This window comes from Canis aureus, chromosome 18 (genome assembly GCF_053574225.1).
Source record: "Canis aureus isolate CA01 chromosome 18, VMU_Caureus_v.1.0, whole genome shotgun sequence".
In the NCBI taxonomy this organism is placed as follows: domain Eukaryota; kingdom Metazoa; phylum Chordata; class Mammalia; order Carnivora; family Canidae; genus Canis; species Canis aureus.
The window spans coordinates 44,911,284-44,932,420 of record NC_135628.1 but is presented as its reverse complement, the minus strand read 5'-3'; the positions used below and the strand labels follow the sequence as shown (position 1 = coordinate 44,932,420).

Below are 21,137 nucleotides of genomic sequence, written 5' to 3'. Positions count from 1 at the left end.
TCCTTTCCATTATAATTTCTTTCACTATTTCTTATATTCCCCGTATGAGTGAAGCCATATGATGTTTGTCTTTCTCCGATTGATTTACTTCACTCAGCATAATACCCTCCAGTTCCATCCATGATGAAGCAAACGGTGGGACATGGCTGAGTAATATTCCATTGTATATACAGACCATATCATCTTTATCCATTCATCTGTTGAAGGATATCATGGATCATTCCACAGTTTGGCTATTGTGGACATTACTGCTATGGATATTGGGGTGCAGGTATCCCAGCATTTCGCTACATCAGTGTCTTTGGGGTAAATACCCAATAGTGCAATTGCTGGGTCATAGGGTAGCTCTATTTTTAACTTCTTGAGGAACCTCCACCTGTTTTCCAGAGTGGATGAACCAGTTTCTTTTACTGTGCAGAAGATTTTTGTCCTGATTGAGTCTCAGTAGTTCATTTTTGCTTTTGTTTCCTTTGCCTTCATAGATGCATCTTGCAAGAAGTTACTGTGGCCAAGTTCAGAAAAGGCTGTTGCCTATGTTCTCCTCTAGGATTTTGATGGATTCTTGTCTCACATTTAGATCTTTCAGCCATTTTGAGTTTATCTATGCATATGGTATAAGAGAATGTTTCATTCTTCTACACATGGCTGTCCAGTTTACCCAACTCTCCTTTTCCAGTGTATATTCTTTCCTGCTTTGTCGAATATTAGTTGACCATAGAGTTGAGTGCCCACTTCTGGGTTCTCTTTTCTGTTCCTTTGATCTATATGTCTGTTTTTGTGCCAGTACCACACTGTCTTGATGATCACAGATCTGTAATACAGCTTGAAATCCCACATTGTGATGCCCCCAGCATTGGTTTTCTTTTTCAATATTCCCCTGGCTCTTCAGGGTCTTTTCTGATTCCATACAAATCTTAAGATGATTTGTTCCAGCTATGTGAAGAAAGTCCATGGCATTTTGATAGGGATTGCACTGAACGTGTAGATTGCCCTGGGTAGCAGACATTTTCACAATATTTATTCTTCTTTTTTTTTTTTTTTTTTGAGTATTTATTCTTCTAATCCATGAGCATGGAATATGTTTCCATCTCTTTTTGTCTTCCTCAATTGCTTTCGGAGGTGTTCTGTGGTTTTTAGGGTATATATCCTTATCTCTTTGGTTAGGTTTATTACTAGGTATCTTAGGCTTTGGGTGCAATTGTAAATGGGGTTGACTCCTTAATTTCTCTTTATTCAGTCTTGTCAGTGTATAGAAATGCCACTGATTTCTGGGCATTGATTTTGTATCCTGCCACATTGTCAAAATGCTGTATGAGTTCTAGTAATCTTGGGGTGGAGTCTTTTGGGTTTTCTATGTACAGTATCATGTCATCTGTGAAGAGGGAGAGTTGGACTTCTTCTTTGCCAGTTTGAATGCCTTTTATTTCTTTTTGTTGTCTAATTGCTGAGGCTACAACTTCTAGTACTATGTTGCATAGCAGTGGTGAGAGTGGACATCCCTGTCATGTTCCTGATCTTAGGGGAAAGGCTCCCAGTATTTCCCCTTTGAGAATGATATTTGCTGTGGGCTTTTCATAAATGGCTTTTTTAAAGATATTGAGGAATGTTCCCTCTCTTCCTACACTTTGAAGAGTTTTGATCAGGAATGGATGCTGTATTTTGTCAGATGCTTTCTCTGCATCTATTGAGAGGATCAAATGGTTCTTGTTTTTTCTCTTGATGTGATCTATCATGTTGATCATTTTACGAGTGTTGAACCACCCTTGCATCCCAAAGATAAATCCCACTTGGTCATGGTGAATAATCCTCTTAAGGTACTGTTAGATCCTATTGGCTAGTATCTTAGAATTTTTGCATCCATGTTCATCAGGGATATTGATCTATAATTCTCCTTTTTGGTGGGGTCTTTGTCTGATTTTGGAATCAAGGTGATGCTGGCCTCATAAAACGAGTTTGGAAGTATTCCATCCCTTCCTATCCTTCAAAACAGCTTTAGTAGAATAAGTATTATTTCTCCTTTAAACATTTTGTAGAATTCCCCTGGGAAGCCATCTGGCCCTGGACTTTTGTGTCTTGGGAGGTTTATAATGACTGCTTCAATTTTCTTGCTGTTTATTGGCCTGTTCAAGTTTTCTATTTCTTCCTGTTCCAGTTTTGATAATTTGTGGTTTTCCAGAAATGCATCCATGTCTTATAGATGGCCTAATTTATTGGCATATAGCTGCTCATAATACATTTTTTAAATCGTTTGTATTCCCTGGGAATTGGTTGTGATCTCTCCTCTTTCATTCATGATTTTATTAATATGAGTCTTTTCTGTTTTCTTTTTAATAAGGCTGGCTAGGGGTTTATCTATCTTATTAATTCTTTCAAAGAACCAGCTTCTGGTTTTGTTGATCTGTTCTACAGTTCTTCTGGGCACTATTTCATTGAGTTCTGCTCGAATCTATATTATCTCTTTTCTGCTTGGCTTAGGTTTTACCTGCTGTTCTTTCTCCAATTCCTTTAGGTACCAGGTTAGCTTGTATATTTAATTTTTTTCCAATTTTTTGAGGGATGCTTGTATTGCAATGTATTTGCCTCTTAGAATCACTTTTGCTGTATCTCAAAGATTTTGAACAGTTGTGTCTTCCTTTTCATTAGTTTCCATGAATCTTTATAATTCTTCTATAATTTCCTGGTTGACCCATTCATCTTTTAGTAGGATGCTCTTTAACCTCCATATGTTTGAGTTTCTTCCAGATTTCTTCTTGTGATTGAGTTCTAGTTTCAAAGCATTTTGGTCTAAAAATATGCAAGGGACAATCTTAATTTTTTGGTACTGGTTGAGACCTGATTTGTGACCCGGTATGTGGTCTGTTCTGGAGAAAGTTCCATGTGCACTTGAGAAGAATCTGTATTCAGTTGTGTTCTGATGGAAAGTTCTGTATATATCTGTGAAATCTATTTAGTCCAGTGTGTCATTCAAGGCCCTTGTTTCCTTGGTGATGTTCTGCTTAGAAAACCTGTCATTTACTGAGAGTGCCATGGTGAAGTCTCCTACTATTAGTGTATTATTATCTAAGTATCTCTTTGGTTATTAATTGATATACTTGGTGGTTTCCACATTAGGGGCATAAGTATTCATAATCATTATGTCTTCTTGTTGGATAGACCCTGTAAGTATTATATAGTGTCCCTCTTCATCTCTTACTACAGTCTTTGGGATAAACTCTAATTTATCTGATAATGAGGATTGCTACCCCAGCTTTCTTTTGAGGACCATTTGAATAGTAAATGGTTCTCCACTCCTTCATTTTCAGGCTGGATGTGTCCTTAGGTCTAAAATGAGTCTCTTGTAGACAGCAGATAAATGGGTCTTGCTTTTTTTATCCAGTCCAAAACCCTGCGTCTTTTGATGAGATCATTTAGCCCATTCACGTTCAGAGTAACTATTGAAAGTTATGAATTTAGTGTCATCGTATTATCTATATAGTATCTGTTTTGTGGATTGTTTCTTTGGGCTCCCTCTTTCTTTTTCAAGGTCCCCCTTAATATTTCTTGCAGAGCCAGTTTGGTGGCCACATAGTCTATCAGTTTCTATCTATCCTGGAAGCTCTTTATCTCTCCTTCTATTCTCTTCTATGACAGCCTCACTGGATAAAGTATTCTTGGCTGCATGTTCTTCTCATTTAGTACCCTGTATACATCATGCCAGCCTTTTCTGGCCTGCCAGGTCGTGGAGAGGTCTGCTGTTAATTTGGTATTTCTTCCCATATCAATTAAAAATCTCTTGTCTCAAGCTGCTTTAAGATTTTCTTTTTATCTTTGAAGTTTGCAAGTTTCACTATTAAGTGTCAAGGTGTTGAATGGGGTTTTTTTTCTTAATTTTTTTGGGAGGTCCTCTGTATCTCTTGGATCTGAATGCCTATTTCTTTCCTCAGATTAGGGAAGTTCTCAGCTATGATATGTTCAAATATACTCTGTGGCCTTCTCTCTCTCTCAGCCTCTTCTGGAATCCCAATTAGACATATATTCTCTTTCTCAAGCTATCATATATTTCCCTAAGCCTTTCCTCATGGGCTCTAATTTTTCTTTTTTTCCTCAGCTTCCTTTCCACAACTTGTCTTCTATGTCACTCACTCTCTTTTCTACCTCATTAACCCTAGCAGTTAGAACATCCAGTTTAGATTGCATCTCAGAGTATTTTTAATTTTGACCTGATTAGATCTCAATTCTGCAGTAATAAAGTCTCTAGAGTCCTTGATGCTTTTTTCCAGAGTCATGTGTATCTTTATAATTGTACTTCTGAATTGAATTTATGACATCATATTTAAATCTACATTCTGTAACTCTGGCAGAGAGTATTGCTTCTGGTTCTTTTGCGGTAAATTCTTCCTGCTAGTCATTTTGTCCAGTGCAGAGGGTCTCTATGAGCAAGCTGAGTCAAAAATATCAACCACGACCTAAATAAGATACACCTAGGTGATCCTGAAAAAGTCAGAGACCAGAAAAGAAAAAGAACAGAACAAAATAAAACAAGGGACCACTAAAGTGAAAAACAAATCTTAAAACAAAATAGTAAAAGTAAAAAACGAAAAGCAGAGAAGAAAAAAGAAAGGGGGGCTGTTGGTGGTGATGAGGAAGTGGTGGTGCAGAGAATGTAGTCTTCCTGAGGGGACCTAGAGAGTGATCCTCTTGGTTCTGAGTGTATTTTGTTCTGTATGTTAGAAGACACTCAACCCCAAATTTATATAAACCAGGAATATTTACATAAAGCCCCAACATTGACCACAAAAACATAAATAAAAGAGGAGGGTAGAATGGGAAGGAAGAGAGAATATAGTCTATGAATGAACCAACAGTGTTCCTCTTGGTTCTGGGTGTATTTTGATCATGTGTTAGAAGGTACTAACTTCCACCATTGTAAAACAAAATAAGACAGAGAAAACAAAAACGAAAAATCCATATCTTGTACGTATAGCTACCAAAATTAAATAGGATACATTGAGGGGAATCCCGAAGTGAACAATATATCTAAGACATGTAATTGTATAAATATGAAAGTCAAAAAGGAAAAAACTTAAAAATGAAGGGTTGGTAAAATATTATAGTTAAGGTGGGGAAAGAGAAAAAATATTGCAAATTTTTAGTCTGATATAAAAACTAGTTGTAATTGGGCAGCCCAGGTGGCTCAGCGGTTTAGCGCCACCTTAAGCCCCGGGGTGTGATCCTGGAGACCCCTGATCGAGTCCCATGTCGGGCTCCCTGCATGGAGCCTACTTCTCCCTCTGCTTGTGTCTCTGCCTCTCTCTCTCTCTCTCTCTGTCTCTCTCTCTCTGTCTCATGAGTAAATAAATAAAATCTTAAAAAAAAAAAAGTAATAAAAAAAAAAAGACCCTCTAATTCTGTATACTATTTTCCCTCATTCCTGGAGCTTTCCAGTGCTGTTTTTCAGCAAACTTGCTCTTCCCTTGTTCTTCAGCAGTTCTTCTGAGGGAGGGGTCTGCTGCACTGGTTCTCAGGTGTCTGTGCCCGAGCAGAGATGCCCTGCCCCTTGCCAGGTGCTGGGCTCAGTGTGAGATGTTTATCCTCTGAGGCCTTTGTTCCCTAGAGGCCCCGCCTCTCCCAGGCACAAGGTGAAACAAAGAGGAAAAACAACTATGGCAGCAGCCAGATCTCCAGGTCTGGAGTCAGGTTCTCTGTGAGTAACTAACCAGTCTCCCAGTCCTCACTGGCCTAGATGTTCCTGGGGGCAGGCAGGGTTGCACTGATCTGCACAGCTTGTGGGGCACCCAGCAGCACACATTCTTGCTTTCCTGTGCCCTCTCCGCTTCCACCTGTTCCAGGGGGCACGGAGGATCCCCGATTTTATCCTCTTGGGCACCCTGGGATCCCAGGCCCTGCGCCACTGGACCCGTACTCCCAGGGACTGCCTCTCCCAAAGGGAAGGGAGGACAGCCGCCTCCGTCCATTGCCAGGCTCTAGGGTAAAGGGAGTTCTGGAGCCAGTCCGCATATCCAGCAGTCTTCTCCCAAATGCCCTGGAGGGCTGTGGCCTCCCTTCCAGCCCTTTACCAATATCAGACCACAGTTTGCAATGAGCTTTCCTCTGGACATCCCTCCTCCTATAGTGACTCCGGGCATCTTGAGGCTTCACTGCCCCTTCTGCAATTCTGCCCAATTTCCCTGCTAAGCACTTTTCTGTCAGGGAAAACTCAAGCACAGATTTTTAAAGTTCTTGCTTCTCCAGGGCTGGGTTTCCGTGCCCCAGAGGCTTTTATGTCTCCACTTTTACCAGGTAGTCGCGGTTCCCCTCCCCCACTTGTTTTTTTTTTTTTCACCTTCCTACCTTGTTAGAAGTGAACACTTTTCTCTATGTAGCATTCCAGCTGTTCTCTCTTTATGTCTCAGGTCAAATTTGTAGTTGTTCAGGATGAAAGTTATCTAGGTAAGTTTGTGGGACAGATGAGTTGAGGACCCCTAGTCTTCTGCCATCTTGCCAGTCTCTCCAATGCAAGAAAATTAAAAAGTGCTAATATTTATAGATTCTGTCAATACCAAAACAATATTTAGTTCAGCCTAACACACATACATACAGAGATTTCTTAATTTTCTAAATCATTGGCTTTCCATCATGCTGTCATTCAAAATTAGGGCAGACTCTACATATAGGATTGTCCCAGTGGCTGGACAGGCTAAACTAAATCATTAAAATAGGTGCTGTTATATGATTTTCAAATTGCCAACTTCAAGGAAGTATTCTCTTAAGATTTTCCTTGAAGGTTTTTCATAGCTTCGCAGATACCTAGGCGGCCCAGGGACTGGAAGTTGTCTCTCAATGCCTGTTTACTTCTCTAAAAGCTGCTGCCCATCACCTTATACTCAACTGCCCTTGCAGTTGGGTGTTCCAGTGGGATGTAGGGTGACATATGGGTGACTTCCTAGAAGTTCCTTAAAAGAAAAGCAGCAAGTATTCTTTATCTTATTTCTCTATCTTGCTGCCAGAATTGTGGATACAACAGGAGGCTTGGCAACTGTCCAGGAGGATAAAGGAATGCCAGTTAGAAACTAAAAAGATCTTGACTTCTTCATTATTTGATTCCCTTATCCTATATTTGACCCACAGTATATTTGGGTTTCTTTATATGAATTCAAAACTAACCTATTCTGGCCTTAAGTTTTTTGTCATGATGCTGTTTAACACTGTTTGAAAGAACTAGATTGCAGCAAATCTTACCTTTAAAAGTTTTAAAGGATAATGTGTAATTCGCATTAGAATTGATTTTCCATTGTTAATTAGTTATACTCATGTTCTTGCCTTGATCTTTCATTAGATATTTTGTATCTGCTTGGAAAATACCATCTTCTTTATAACTGTGTAATAGGTACTTGCTAAAACTCTGTAATCTCTAAAATATCATTATCAAATTACATGCCATGTTTTTATATCATTCTCATAGATATGCCTTATGAACATCCAAATAAAAAGTATTATTTAATGTGTTTTAACTTCTTTTTTGAAATGTTATATACAAATGGATTTTTCTTACTAAATAATCCATTATTTGGTGGAGGCCATCTATTTCTTTGTAGAAGGATCTAGAAAGCAATATATATATGTAATAGTTTTAAGATTTGGGAGGTTTTGGTTTTTGCCAAGGTAGTTATTTAGAAAATATCTACCTAATGAGGTGGCATTTTAAAAATTATTTCAGGGGCACCTGGCTGGCTCAGTCAGTGGAGTATGCAACTCTTGATCTTGGGATTGTGAATTTCAGCCCCATGTTGGGTGCAGAGATAACTTAAAATCTTTAAAAGAATTATTTCATTTTACTAGCATTCATCAATTATCTTTAAATTAGGACTCAACATAATAGTCAAGCTATATTTTGTAAGCTCCCTGATGCAGAAACTGTATATTATTCACTAGTATATCCCAGTATCTAATGCAGTATGGTTCTGCAGATACTAATGAGATAATGAATGTTGACTCATCTTTGGAGAAAATTATGTTATAATCCCACATTCATGAAGCTGTGCCTGCAGCTTCCTGCCCACACCTCTCCCCGTCATTGTCTTTACTTAGTGCCTTGCCTCCTGGCCTCCATCACTGCCATCTGCACACGGCTGTATTGAGGAGAAACTGACAATGGTGTCTGTGCAGGGGATCTGTGGAAGCTCTGGCTTCCTCCACATCTGCCAGGAAATGCATGGATGTTAATGCCCCGAGAGTAGGGGAGCCAGGTAAAATACAGGACACTCAGTTTAACCTGAAATTCAGACAAACAATAATTTTTATGTCATTCTTTATTTTTTAAGTTTTATTTATTCATAAGAGACAGGGAGAAAGAGGCAGACACATAGGCAGTGGGGAGAAGCAGGCTCCTCGCAGGGAGCCTGATGCGCAGGACTCGATCCCAGATTCCGAGATCCCACCCTGAGTCAAAGGCAGACGCTCAACCACTGAGCCACCCATGGGCATCCCTAATTTTTATGTAATTCTATTACAAATATTGCATGGGACTTTTTTGTTTGTCTGTTTTTGATAAATCCAGAAACCCAACCGGAGGGGTGATCTTTGACCAGAGACATGTAGCATAAGGAGGAGCTGGTAGATAAATTCTCACTTCCTTTCCCCCAGATAAGCTGTTTCTTAGTACTATAATTGTTAAGGCCTCCATGATAATATCATGAAAGACTGAGCAATTAATTGAGTTGCATTTGTTCCAAAGCTGTGGCCAGCTCAGTAACACCTATATTTGCCTGCCTCAACTTCTTCTTTTTCTGACCTGCTTCCCAGAGAGAGTGCCACCTAGTAAAGTGGCAGCAGTTAAATGTCATTTGTTTATGGTAAGTTCTAGGGAACACAGGCTGCCAAATTAACTTTGGTAATGAATTCTTCAAATAGAAAATGAAACATGATATAAATGATGATTTTTGACAAAATCAGGCACTACAGGCTCAAAATCCAGACTGGTTGAGAGCTCTGAGAGTGGATACATCTCCCAAGGACAGATTCACATTGATCAAATGTACAGTGATTTTTAAAATCAAAATAGCTGTTTATCACTCTTGTGAAAAATAATCAGTGTCCCATAGGTAAAAATACCACTATTGCCTTAACTAAGTATATTCTTTTCTATAATTTGTTCTTTTTAAAAATTCATATTATAACCCAAAGTATGTTGGGATATGTTATAGACTGGGTTATATCTCCCTAAAATTCATATTAATTCATAGGGCCTTTAAAGAGGTAATTAAAGTAAAATGAGGTCATACAGGTGGGCCCTAATCCAAGGATGACTGGTATCCTTAAAAGAAGACACAGTAAAGACACAAAAGGAAGACCATGTGACAACAAAGAGAGAAAATGGCCATCCACAAGCCAAGGAGAGTCCTCAAGAATGAAACCAATCTTGGACACCTTAATCATGGACTTTTGGAAGCCACCCAGTCTGTAGTACTAACCCTAGCAAATCAATAGAGAGTCTATGGAATCAGAGCAAGTCAAGTCAGTTAAAGACCTTGAATAATTAACATTATTGGAATAAACTTGTCTGAATAATCCTGCTTCCCAATAAAGACAGTTCTGTCCTGAGGGTACTACCCATAACCTCCCACCATGTAAACACAATAGTTTTTAGTTTTAAAAGCTTGAGAACATTTTCATTTCATGGACTATTCCTATGTCATGGAACTGAAGCTTTGGTCAGGTAAGAATTGCTCAAAAATCTATTTAATTTACATATTACCAATTTATTTAGTTTCTTCATTAAGCATGAATAGCTCCTCCACATTCCTAGTTTCAAATCACTTTGAAATTTGGATTACTATACTACATTTTTTATTAGAATGTTTGACTTCAAAAAAAAAAAAAAAAAGAATGTTTGACTTCAGAGGTGGCTGTTCTTTTACTTTTCTTTTCTGTTCCATATACTTATTACTCCCAAATTTGAACTAATGATTCTGTTGGAAAGAGGTAATTACTTTTGTTTCTCTCTTAGGCTTTGACTCTGTAACAGTCAAACTGAAAGATTTTTTAAAACACTACAGTATATGAAATCCCAGCTTTATGTTTTTTTTCTGTTACATAATTCCCCTAAAGCTAAACTACTAAGACTATACTCTAATTACTTTTTCTTATGTGCTATAAAAATTCTCTGTTTAAAATAGATTACTCTGACTCACAAAGGAATAACATTTGCTTGAAACGTGGCATTAGTTTAGAGATTACCAAATTCATATGTAACCTAAAATACTTAATATTAAGAAATATTCTTAAGTTGTACTAATGAATAATTACAATTTTACTAAACATTGCTAATTAGGCAGTGTGCAAACAAGTATCAGGAAAAACATCAGAAGAACAATGTGATTTCTCAACATTACATTTATTTATGTTAAAAATACACAATATACTTTATATTAAAAGTAAAAAATCTGAAACAATGATGTACTATATGTTGGCTCGTTCAACTTAAATAAAAAGTAAAAAGGGGCACCTGAGTGGCTCAGTGGTTGAGCATCTGTCTCTGTCCATGTCGTGGTCCTGGGGTCATGGAATTGAGTCCTGCATCAGGCTCCCTTCGTGGAGTCTGCTTTGTCCTCTGCCTCTGTCTCTGCCTCTCTCCGTGTCTCTCATGAATAAATAAATAAATAAAATCTTTTTAAAAAATAAAAAATATACATAGGTCAACATATTAAAAGCATCTAGTTAATCTTCAATCCATAGCTGCTTTTAAGAAATTGCAACTTGTAACTTAACAGAGATGTTAAATTCTGCAAAACTGTTATTACAGTGAAGCCTTTCTATTCTCTAATTCATTTCTGATATGTTTCTTTACTATTATCTTTTTGCTGAAATAATTTACCATTTCAATAGTTATTTTACCTTTACATCCTTTTGTGTCTTGGTGTCAGGAAAATGTCCTGTGCTTTTAACTTACAGCCTTCAAAAATCTGTATTAAGGAAGATTCAGGGATGCTTGGGTTGCTCACTGGTTGAGTGTCTGCTTTTGGCTCAGGGCATGATCCCAGGGTCTGAGATCAAGTCCCACATTGGGCTCCTTGCAAGGAGCCTACTTCTCCTCTGCCTCTCTCTCTGTCTCTGTCTCATGTGAAGAAATAAATAAAATCTTAAAAAAAAAAGTTCAATGAATAATGATTAAACTTAAATCCACTACCTAATTTAAATGCTTAAGGCTTTTTATTTTTTAAGATTTGATTTGAGACAGAAAGGGAGGAAGAGAGAGAGAGAATCTGAAGCAGACTCCACGGTGACCACAAAGCCTGATGTGGAGCTCCATCCCATAACCATGAGATCATGACCTGAGCCAAAACCAAGTCACTTAACTGACTGAGCCACCCAGGCGTCCCCCACTTAAAGCTTTTTAAAAGCTTAATTGGTGCACTTAACAAAAAGAAAAACAAATGCGCTCAATAGTATCATCAGTAGGAAAACAAAGGAGATGGAAAATATACAGATGGAATGCTCCGTGAAAGCCAGTTGTTTTCTTTGCTTTTGTTTTTTTAAAGATTTTATTTATTTATTCATGAGAAACTGAGAGAGGCAGAGACACAGGCAGAGGGAGAAGCAGGCCCCATGCAGGGAGCCTGACGTGGGACTCGATCCCAGTTCTCCAGGATCACACCCTGGGCTGAAGACTAATCCGCTGAGCCACCTGGGCTGCCCAAAAGCCGTTTTTATGGAGATTGTTAAAATTACTCCAAAATAATACCAATGAAACACACACACACACACACACAAGACCAGTGCTTCTCAATTTTAATGTGCATACTAATCACCAGGCAATCAGGTTAAAATGGAGATTCTAATTCACTGAGTCCCTTCTGGGGCCAGAACTTCTGCCTTCCTAATACGCCCCTGGGTAAAGCCTATGTAGGTAGTTAAAAGACCCCATTTTAAGTAGCAAGGACGTACTGTTTACCTTACTCTGGGTAACTTATGAAATGCTTTTATGAAAGGCATTTAAATCAAATTTAAAAACTAATTTATAATTCCTTGAAATCTTTAATGAACATTTATTGAGTACCGTTTGCCAGACTAGGAGCATAACATCAACTAGCAATGTGTTATACATGCAAACCCTTGGACCCCACCCAAACTTAACTGAAGCTGACTCTGAAGGTAGGGCTCAGGAGTCAGTTTCAATTGGCTTTCCAGATGATTCTGACGGATGCTAAGTTTTGAGAAACACTACTCTAGATACTGTACTGAGGATTTGGGGTGCAAATCTGGGTGGGAGGTTCTCCTTGCTTTCAAAAGCCTCTAGTAGTAAGGGGTTGGGCATCTGAGACAATAAATACCAAAAAGTATATGGTGAGTACAAAACCAAATTACGGGGGCACCTGGGTGGCTCAGTGGTCAAGTGTCTGCCTTTGGCTCAGGGTGTGACCCTAGAGTCCTAGAATAGAGTCCTGTATCGGGCTCCCCACAGGGAGCCTGCTTCTCCCTCTGCCAGTGTCTCTGCCTCTCTCTCTCTCTCTCTCATGAATAAATAAGATCTTTAAAAAAACAACAACAACAAAGTGGCATCTAACAGAGGATGGAAGAAGTATTGAATGTGGAGTGTTGGCACTTCCATCCTGGTTGCTTCTCACCTGTCAAAGAGTAAAAGATACCACTAGAGATTTTTTTTTAAATTACAAAGTTGGATCTACTAACTTCCCAGGTAAGGGAATCGATTTCAATGAAGAATTTCACTGAGGGGGGGGGGGGGGGATTTTAAGTGCTAGAAAGAGGAAGTTCACAGGAGTTATGCTAATTAAGCATTGGAAACAGGGGCTCTGGACATAGGACAGAATGAATATATAGGTTTGTATACAATTTTGGGGGGTTTGTATACAATTGAAATAAAATTAAAATCCTTGTGTTCATATGTTAGGAAAGTGTCTACAATTAAGTCCAATGAAGAGAGTGTGACTTTCCAATCACTGAGGTTTATGGACCCTTATCAGGTTCAGCCTATTGTGCTGAAACACAATAGTAGATAACTCCTAAGCTCTGCTTTAAGTGGAAAATTCTTCTTCACAGTCCCTCCTTCATCTTTCCTCATCTTTGATGTGAGGCTCAACACACAAAGGATAAACAAATCACTCAGTTGTCAGCTCTCCAGACTATCTTGGTTTTTAGGTGCCATTCTCACAGGATTCCATTGTGTTTACTCAAGTGATTTCAGTCTCCTTTTGATGTGGTCTACTCAGAACGTGCAATGTCAATTTAGCAGGTGTTAATACACTTAACACACCCTTTTACACTCTCCTGGAGTAACAGCAACGTTAGACCTACTGAACCCACCACCTCTAGTTATAAGGCCTGAGAGGAGCTTTAAAAATACCAATGAGTAACTGTAAAGATAAAAGAAAAACAAAAAGAATGCTGAAGATCAGAGGGTTTCAAGGAGAAAGTGCTCAATAGGGTCAAATATTAGAGATAAGTACAGCAAGATGAGGACAGGAAAGTGTCCACAGACTTTCACCACAAGTGTTAGTGACCTCAGGACAGTTTCAGGGAACCTGGGATGAGGAAAGTGGGAGAATGAACATAAGTGAGGAAAAGGGACTAGATGCTCAATTCTTTCAAAAAAGTTTGATTTCTTTGGCTATGATTTACATCAAGTGCTGCCAGGCCCAATCTAGTTTTCCCGTTTCTTTTTATTTGTATCGCCAGAAATGTCATTCAGTCAAATGTCAAATGTTTGAACTGGTTAAAGGAGCCTTAGAAATCACTGATCACCCAGCTCCTTGTACAAATGAGAGAAATGCTGAGAGGTGCTGTGAAATTTATTTTCACGGAATTTGTTCTATGTAATTTTTAAGGCCATAAACTTTATTGACAATATAAAAAGTCACGTTTAACTCTTGGGAGAGTTTTTGGAGACTAAAATAAAAAAAAATTTCAGGTTTAAAGGATTTTTTTTTTTTAAGATTTCATTTATTTGTTCATGAGAAACAGAGAGGGAGAGAGAGAGAGGCAGAGGCACAGGCAGAGGGAGAAGCAGGCTCCATGCAGGGAGCCCGACGTGGGACTCGATCCCGGGTCTCCAGGATCGCGCCCTGGGCCGAAGGCAGATGCTCAACCTCTGAGCCACCCAGGCGTCCCGGGTTAAAGGATTTTTTTTTTTTTTAAGATTTTATTTATTTATTCATGAGAGACAGAGAGGCAGAGACACAGGCAGAGGGAGAAGCAGGCTCCATGCAGGGAGCCCGACGTGGGACTCGATCCTGGGACTGGGATCACACCCTGAGCCAACGGCGGACCCTCAACCACTAAGCCACCCAGGCAACCCATTTTAAAGGATTTTAAGCTAAGTTTTCACAGCCGCGGTCTTGGGGTGGTTAAGTTATATCCACGATGACCATGAGCAGCTTTTCATTAAAGTCTTGACCTTTCTTGTGTCATCACTCAGGATGCAATGGACAGAAAACACAGTAATAATAAAGAATGACAGTCTTGACCATTTGCCTGGGTACTTCTCGTGTGCCAAGCCCCGCTCTACAAAACCACCATCTCCTTCCATCCTCCTAGAAATCCTATTGCTGAGAAAAGTGAAAGCCTGATGAGGAAAGATGGGGAAAGCGAGGCTTCCAGGGGTCAACTTGCTCTCGATTCCCCGATTTGCTCAACAGCCTGCAGCACTGTACGATGCCTTGATGTAAGCGTCTGGTAGAGGCACTAAAGTACAGACGAGGTAAAAGGGAGGAGCGTAGGTGGCGCTGGTCACTTTGACGCGAGATAAACTCCGCTTCCAGCACTAGGCATCCATCATCCATCACTCTCGTGTCCGACATCCTCTCACCTCTACCCACTCATTATTATTTTAAGAAGCCCCAGAGCAAACTAGCAAGACGGAGACACACGACGCCAAGGTAACAGCCACGGCTACGCACCCGGGTCTCCTCCTGCCGCCTCCTCCCCGCGCGGGAGCCGACCCCGCCCCGGCGAGCGCGGAGGTGCGCACTAGGGTTTGGGGAAGTTTGGCTCCGCCGGCTTCCGTAAGAGCGCCGCGCGCTGCCGCGCCGCCCCGCCCCCTAGCAACGCGCTGGCGTGTTAGCAACCGGCCGCCAGGCGGGAGCTGAAGTCCGCAGGTGGGCTGCGGCGGGCGTGATGCGGACGGCGTCGCGGTCGCGGAGGCCACTGCCGGACCCCTGGCGCTTTTTGCGACTCTAGCGGCTCTCAGGAGGCCTTCCCTCCTCGGTGGCGGGGCTTCTTTGGGTCCTACGGCTAGGGAGAACGGGGTAGGACAGGGGGACGGGCCTCCCACCCATCCCTCACTCCACGCGGCGGGCATGTCCGTGGCGGAGGCCGCGGCGACCGCCGAAGCCCAGGAAGCCGGCGGCAAGATCCGGCCCAGCAGCCTTCGCCGGATCCCGGTAATCGGGGTGGTGACCCAGGACGAGGAGGCGCAGGTATGCGCGGGCGGCTTCGCCTTGGGAAGAGCGGAGGGGAAGTTGAGATCCAGGGGGCGGGGACGGGGACTGGGGGCCGCAGGAGGCGAAATGGGGCCGAAGTGGAACCCGCCGGGGCCCGCGGGACTGAGGTTCCCTGCGCGGAGCCGAGGCCTCCGGGAACTGCGCCGCCGGAGGGAGGGGTTGGCTGTCGTCAGCCAGCCTGCCTGGGGACTTGGGGCGCTTCGGGGCGCGAGCTTCTCCGCAAGCGTCCCTCCAAACAGTAAGCGAGGTTTTGCCTCTCTTCTTCGAAAAGTGTGACCACGAAGGGCCTGGGGAGGCAGGGAATTATTTTTAGCGAAATCATGGATTTATTGGATGACCAGTTTGTTTGCACCGGGCTTATATGTAGGTGACCTGTTCTCAAGTGATGTTCTTGAGATAGGCGTAAACTCTCCCGCGCTTAGATTTGCTGCTACTTTAAAACTGCACCTAGAGAGGAGGAAAACGCTGTGAAAATTAGAAATTAGCCTCGTTTTCTTTTCTTTTTTTTTTTTAAGATTTTATTTATTTATTAATGAGAGACATACAGAGAGAGAGGTAGAGACACAGGCAGAGGGAGGAGCAGGCTCCATGCAGGGAGCCCGACACGGGACTCGATCCCGGGTCTCCAGGATCGCGCCCTGGGCTGAAGGCGGCGCTAAGCCGCTGAGCCACCCGGGCCGCCCTAGCCTCGTTTTCATATGAAATTGGAAGGTGGTTATGGAGGTGGGGTGAATCAAGAGAGAATACAATTTATATATTTTGTTATACTTGTAGTTGGTTCTGAGTTTACTTTTATCATGAATACAAAATTAACTCTTCCAAGTTGATCTGTTGAGACATCTCACTTGGGAACCCTTGGCTGGACCTCCACTGGTGGCGAAGGTGTTGAGAAACTCCAAGTCGTTAGCATACTAGGGGTCCATTGCTCGTCCCTAGAGGGTCCTGATCAAACCCTGAAGGTTTTACTATGGAGGAATCCTGCCCTGCCTCCTCACACTGGTGGCTGGGGTCACTCTGGGAATTCCTGTTGAGGTTTTGCGAGCCTCAGGCTGCGTCAGGAACCCTGTCTCCTACGTCCACAGCCTGGAACCTTGGAGAGTTCCCTGGGAGCGGCCAGTCGGCTGGGGACCTCTTCTTTGGGAATAAAGTTGAGCTCTCTGAGGACAGTCTGTCATTTACACAGTAGTAACCTGCAGAGCAACAGCACTCCTGATGAGGAGGAGCGGGTGCTAGGGGAATTTACCTAATCAGTTTTGCGGAAGTATTCCAATCGGGCGGGAAGAAGAAGGACTTGCAGGAAGAGCAGCTCTCCACTCCCAAGGCTGCCGCGGGTCTCAGCTCTACCGCCATTCTCCCAGGCACAGCACAACTGAAAAGTAGGTGAATTTGGTGTCTGATGGCTCTCCCTGTTCCTTCACGCGGTGTAAAAAAGGTGGCGGGGGTGGGGGGAGGTGCAGGGGCCGTGGCAAGGTTATATGAGGTAGGCTATCACGGGTTAAAATGAAAAAATGGGACATACTTTTTTAACAGGCCATTGCCAAAGTAGCCTGCAACAACATATCAAGTAAAGCAAAACAAGTAAACCTGTGTATATGTGTGTGTATTTTCTCTCTTCTCTTTCTTTTTTCTTCTCCTTTCATTATCACCTCTCCTTACAGAGCCTTCGATTCTTTTCCAGGAAGAAATCAATTTGCATTAATTAGAGTTCCTAGCTTGTTAAAAACTACTTGTAGAAGCATTAACATTTTTTTTTAAAGTACTGAGAAGAAGGCAGTTTCTCTCGAAAGAAGTGAAATGAATTAAAAGCCTTTTAGAGAAGGGAGAAATGATCATTCAGCCTTTTGGGGCTTTGTTTGTGGTTATTTTTACAAATGAGGACCCTAAGGCTGTGAGAAGTTAAGAGTTACTCAGTTTCTTTACTTAGAGTGGGGTCTAGCAGTCTTTGCCAACAATAACACGACAACCTTTTAGACCCCTGCCTCAGACCAGTAGAGGAAAGACTCTTGGAACTCCTGGAATGTTTGAGAGACAGTACATCCTGGTATCTAACAGTGACTTTGGAGAGTCTTCCTCGATTCAGTAAGCCAGCTCCATCCTATGCTTGAAATCACAAATTGTTTACCTTTATTTCCTCCTTATTTTTTTAAAAGGTTTTAAGGTTTTATATATTTATTTATGAGAGACACAGAGAGAGAGAGGGGCAGAGATACAGGCAGAGGAAGAAGCAGGCTCCATGCAGGGAGCCTGATGTGGGACTTGATCCCGGGTCTCCAGGATCAAGCCCAGGGCTGAAGCCTGCACTAAAGCGCTGAGCCATCCGGGCTGCCCTATTTCCTCCTTATTTTAATGTTGCTTTCATTCTAAAGAATTGGAAACCCTTTAGAGCAGTGCTTCTCAAATTTTAATGTGCATTTGGATTACCTGGGGATCTCATTAAGATGCAGATTATGATTTTGTGTGGGGCTGGGGAGGAGCCCCAGATTCTGCCTTTCTAACAGGTTTCAGGTGATGCCATTGCTACTGGTTGGAGAATCCCATTTCCCATTCTAAGTAGTAATATTTAGTATATTTAGCTGCAGTAGGCTATGAACAGTGCTACAGAATTTCACAATTAGCTCCTGGAAAGCTGTAGGAGGTAGTTTCATATGGATTCAAAGTATAAAACAAAATAAGAACAGCAGTAAAACAAAATTCCTCCATCACCCCATCATCACCTCCCCCCACTTAAACCCTGGGTCAGCCTATGTGATAAAAGACAGGGGACACCACGTGGAGTTTAAAAGGACCCATATTCTAGAGACAGAGACAAAATTTAGACAAATGGAACAGTTGCCAACATAACACAAATGATAATTAGGGGAAGCCTGTATCTCCTACTGCCCTTCACCCATTTTGCCCATCCCCACCACCCTGTCTCCTCTAGCAACCATCAGTTGGTTCTCTGTATTTATAGGTCTGATTCTGCTTTTTTGCTTATTCATTTGTTTTTTGTTAGATTCCACAGATAAGTGAAATCATTTGGTATTTGTCTTGTCTGATTTATTTCGCTTAGCATAGTACCCTCCGGGTCCATTAGTGTTGTCACAAATGGCACAATCTCCTCTTTTTTCATGGCTGTGTAATATCCCATTATATGTATATATTACATTTTTCCTTACCTATTCATCTATCATTGAACACTTGGGCTGCTTCCATACCTTATGTATTGTAAATAATGCTGCAATAAGCATAGGGGTGCATATATCTTTTGGAATTAGTGTTTCTGTTTTCTTTGGGTAAATACCCAGCAGTGGAATTATTGGATCATATCATAGTTCTACTTTTTAACTTTTTGAGGAACTGCCATACAATTTTCCACAGTGGCTGCACTTGTTCCCCCCCACCCCCAACATTGTACAAGGATTGCTTTTCCTTCACATCCTCACCAACACTTTGTTATTCTTGTCTTTTTTTATTTTAGCCATTCTGACAAGTATTAGGTGATATCTCTTTTTTGTTAAAGATTTTATTTATTTATTCATGAGAGACACAGAAAGAGAGAGGCAGAGACACAGGCAGAGGGAGAAGCAGGCTCCATGCAGGGAACCCGATGTAGGAGTCGATCCTGGTACTCCAGGACCATGCCATCAGCTGAAGGCAGATGTGCTCAACCGCTGAGCCACCCAGGTATCCTATAAGGTGATATCTCACTGTGATTTAGATTTGCATTTCCCTGATGATTGGTGACGTCAAGCATCTTTTCGTGTATCTGTTGGCCATCTATATGTCTTCTTTGGAAAAATATTGATTTAGGTCCTCTGCACATTTTTTTTTACAGATTTTATTTATTAGAGGCACAGAGAGAGAAAGAGGCAGAGACATAGGCAGAGGGAAAAGCAGATTATCTGCAGGGAGCACAATGTGGGACTCCATCCGAGGACCCCGGGATCACGACCTGAGCCAAAGGCACAATCACTGATCCACCTTGATCCATCCAATCACTGGATTGGATCCATCCAATCACTGATTCACATTAAAAAATGTGTCCCCTCTGCACATTTTTTAATTGGAGGTTTTTTTTTTTTTTTGGTGTTGAGTTATATAAGTTCTTTATATATTTGGATATTAACCTCTTATCAGATATATCATTTGCAAATAATTTGCATTCAGTAGGTTGTCTTTTTGTTTTGATGGTTTTCTTTGCTGTACAAAACATAACATATTAATTCCATATGAAGGCAGGAGATTTTGTGTTTTATTCAGTACCATATCTTTAACATCTAGAACAGTGTCTCACACAGTGTAGGCACTCAACAAATATGTAGAATAAATAAATTGTGATTACTTGACTTGCGTAGGTATCATGACTGAGCTTCCTTGCCCAAATTTGCTCTTCCTCTGAGAGCCTCCACAGTCTTCTAGTTGATGCCCCATCCTGCCACTGTCTGTAATACTGCCATGGACTGTGTCATTAAAATTGCCTACCCTGGTTTTGGAGTAACTGCTAGAAATAATCTCTGTGGTCATTTGAGAAGTCAGGCAAAGAACAAAGGTGCAAAGAACCAACACTCCTGCATCTGACAGGCCTTCTAATCCAGTTACTAATTTTGTGACCATAACAAGTTAGGTCTCAATGCCCCAGTTTCATCAACAGGATAATAGTACCAACTTTATATGGTAAAGTTGAGGACTAATTAAGATATAAAGTTTTTTTTTGTTTTTTTTTTTTTTTTAAAAGGGAGGTGACACATGGCTGACAACATTGATAGAGGATACAACTCTTGATCTCAGGATCATAAGTTCAAGCTCCGGGATCCCTGGGTGGCGCAGCGGTTTGGCGCCTGCCTTTGGCCCAGGGCGCGATCCTGGAGACCCGGGATCGAATCCCACATCGGGCTCCCGGTGCATGGAGCCTGCTTCTCCCTCTGCCTGTGTCTCTGCCTCGCTCTCTGTGTGACTATCACAAATAAATAAAAATTAAAAAAAAAATAATAAGTTCAAGCTCCACATTGAGCATGCAGCCTACCTACTTAAAAAAGGGGGGAGGAGAAAGAGAGAGAAAGAAAGAAAGAAAAAAGAAAAGAAAGAAAAGATAAAAGAAGGGAGGGAAGGGAGGAAGGAAAGAGAGAGAGAAAGAGAAAGAAAAAAAAAAGATAAGGTGCCAGACATATAAAAGAACTGCAGTAAATGTTAGTTCCTTTCTCTATAACTATGTATAGATGAGCAGGATTTCTCCCCTTTGGCATGTCTCTTGGTAAAATGGGAAAATAAGGGATCCCTGGGTGGCGCAGCGGTTTGGCGCCTGCCTTTGGCCCAGGGCGCGATCCTGGAGACCCGGGATCGAATCCCACGTCGGGCTCCCGGTGCATGGAGCCTGCTTCTCCCTCTGCCTGTGTCTCTGCCTCTCTCTCTCTGTGTGTGTGACTATCATAAATAAAAAAATTAAAAAAAATGGGAAAATAAGTTCATTCTATAACTGTAAGTGAAGGTCTGATTTTCTTCAAAACAGTTTATTAAGCTTTTTATTTTAAAATGTTTTGTTAAATGTTTTTACAACTCTCCATAAATATCTTATGATGTTAACAGCAATTATTTTGATACTTCCATCTGTATGTCTTCTTTTGCTTCCTTCTGTGTGCTCTCATTTACCCAAACCTTTCTCACTATTACTTTAAACCTCTGATTTGGAAATCTCTGCCCCCGAATTTCACTTATTTCCAACCT

At 41.3% G+C, this 21,137-nt stretch overlaps 1 protein-coding gene across 6 annotated transcripts in view; it reads left to right on the top strand.

Moving 5' to 3' along the window:
- Positions 1-15,050: 15,050 nt before the first annotated feature.
- The window catches only part of CFAP69 (cilia and flagella associated protein 69), a 55,562-nt gene continuing 49,475 nt past the window's right edge, over positions 15,051-21,137 (top strand). For 4 of the 6 annotated variants that reach the window (XR_013357016.1, XR_013357017.1, XM_077857037.1 and 1 more), the window contains exon 1: positions 15,052-15,410. Coding sequence is in view for 4 of the 6 variants with exons in the window: in XM_077857037.1 (XP_077713163.1) it covers positions 15,291-15,410 (120 nt within the window). In the remaining 2 variants the exon portion in view is untranslated. Of the gene's footprint in view, positions 15,411-21,137 lie in introns of all 6 variants that reach the window. The other 2 variants (XM_077857039.1, XM_077857040.1) reach the window with 1 other exon arrangement.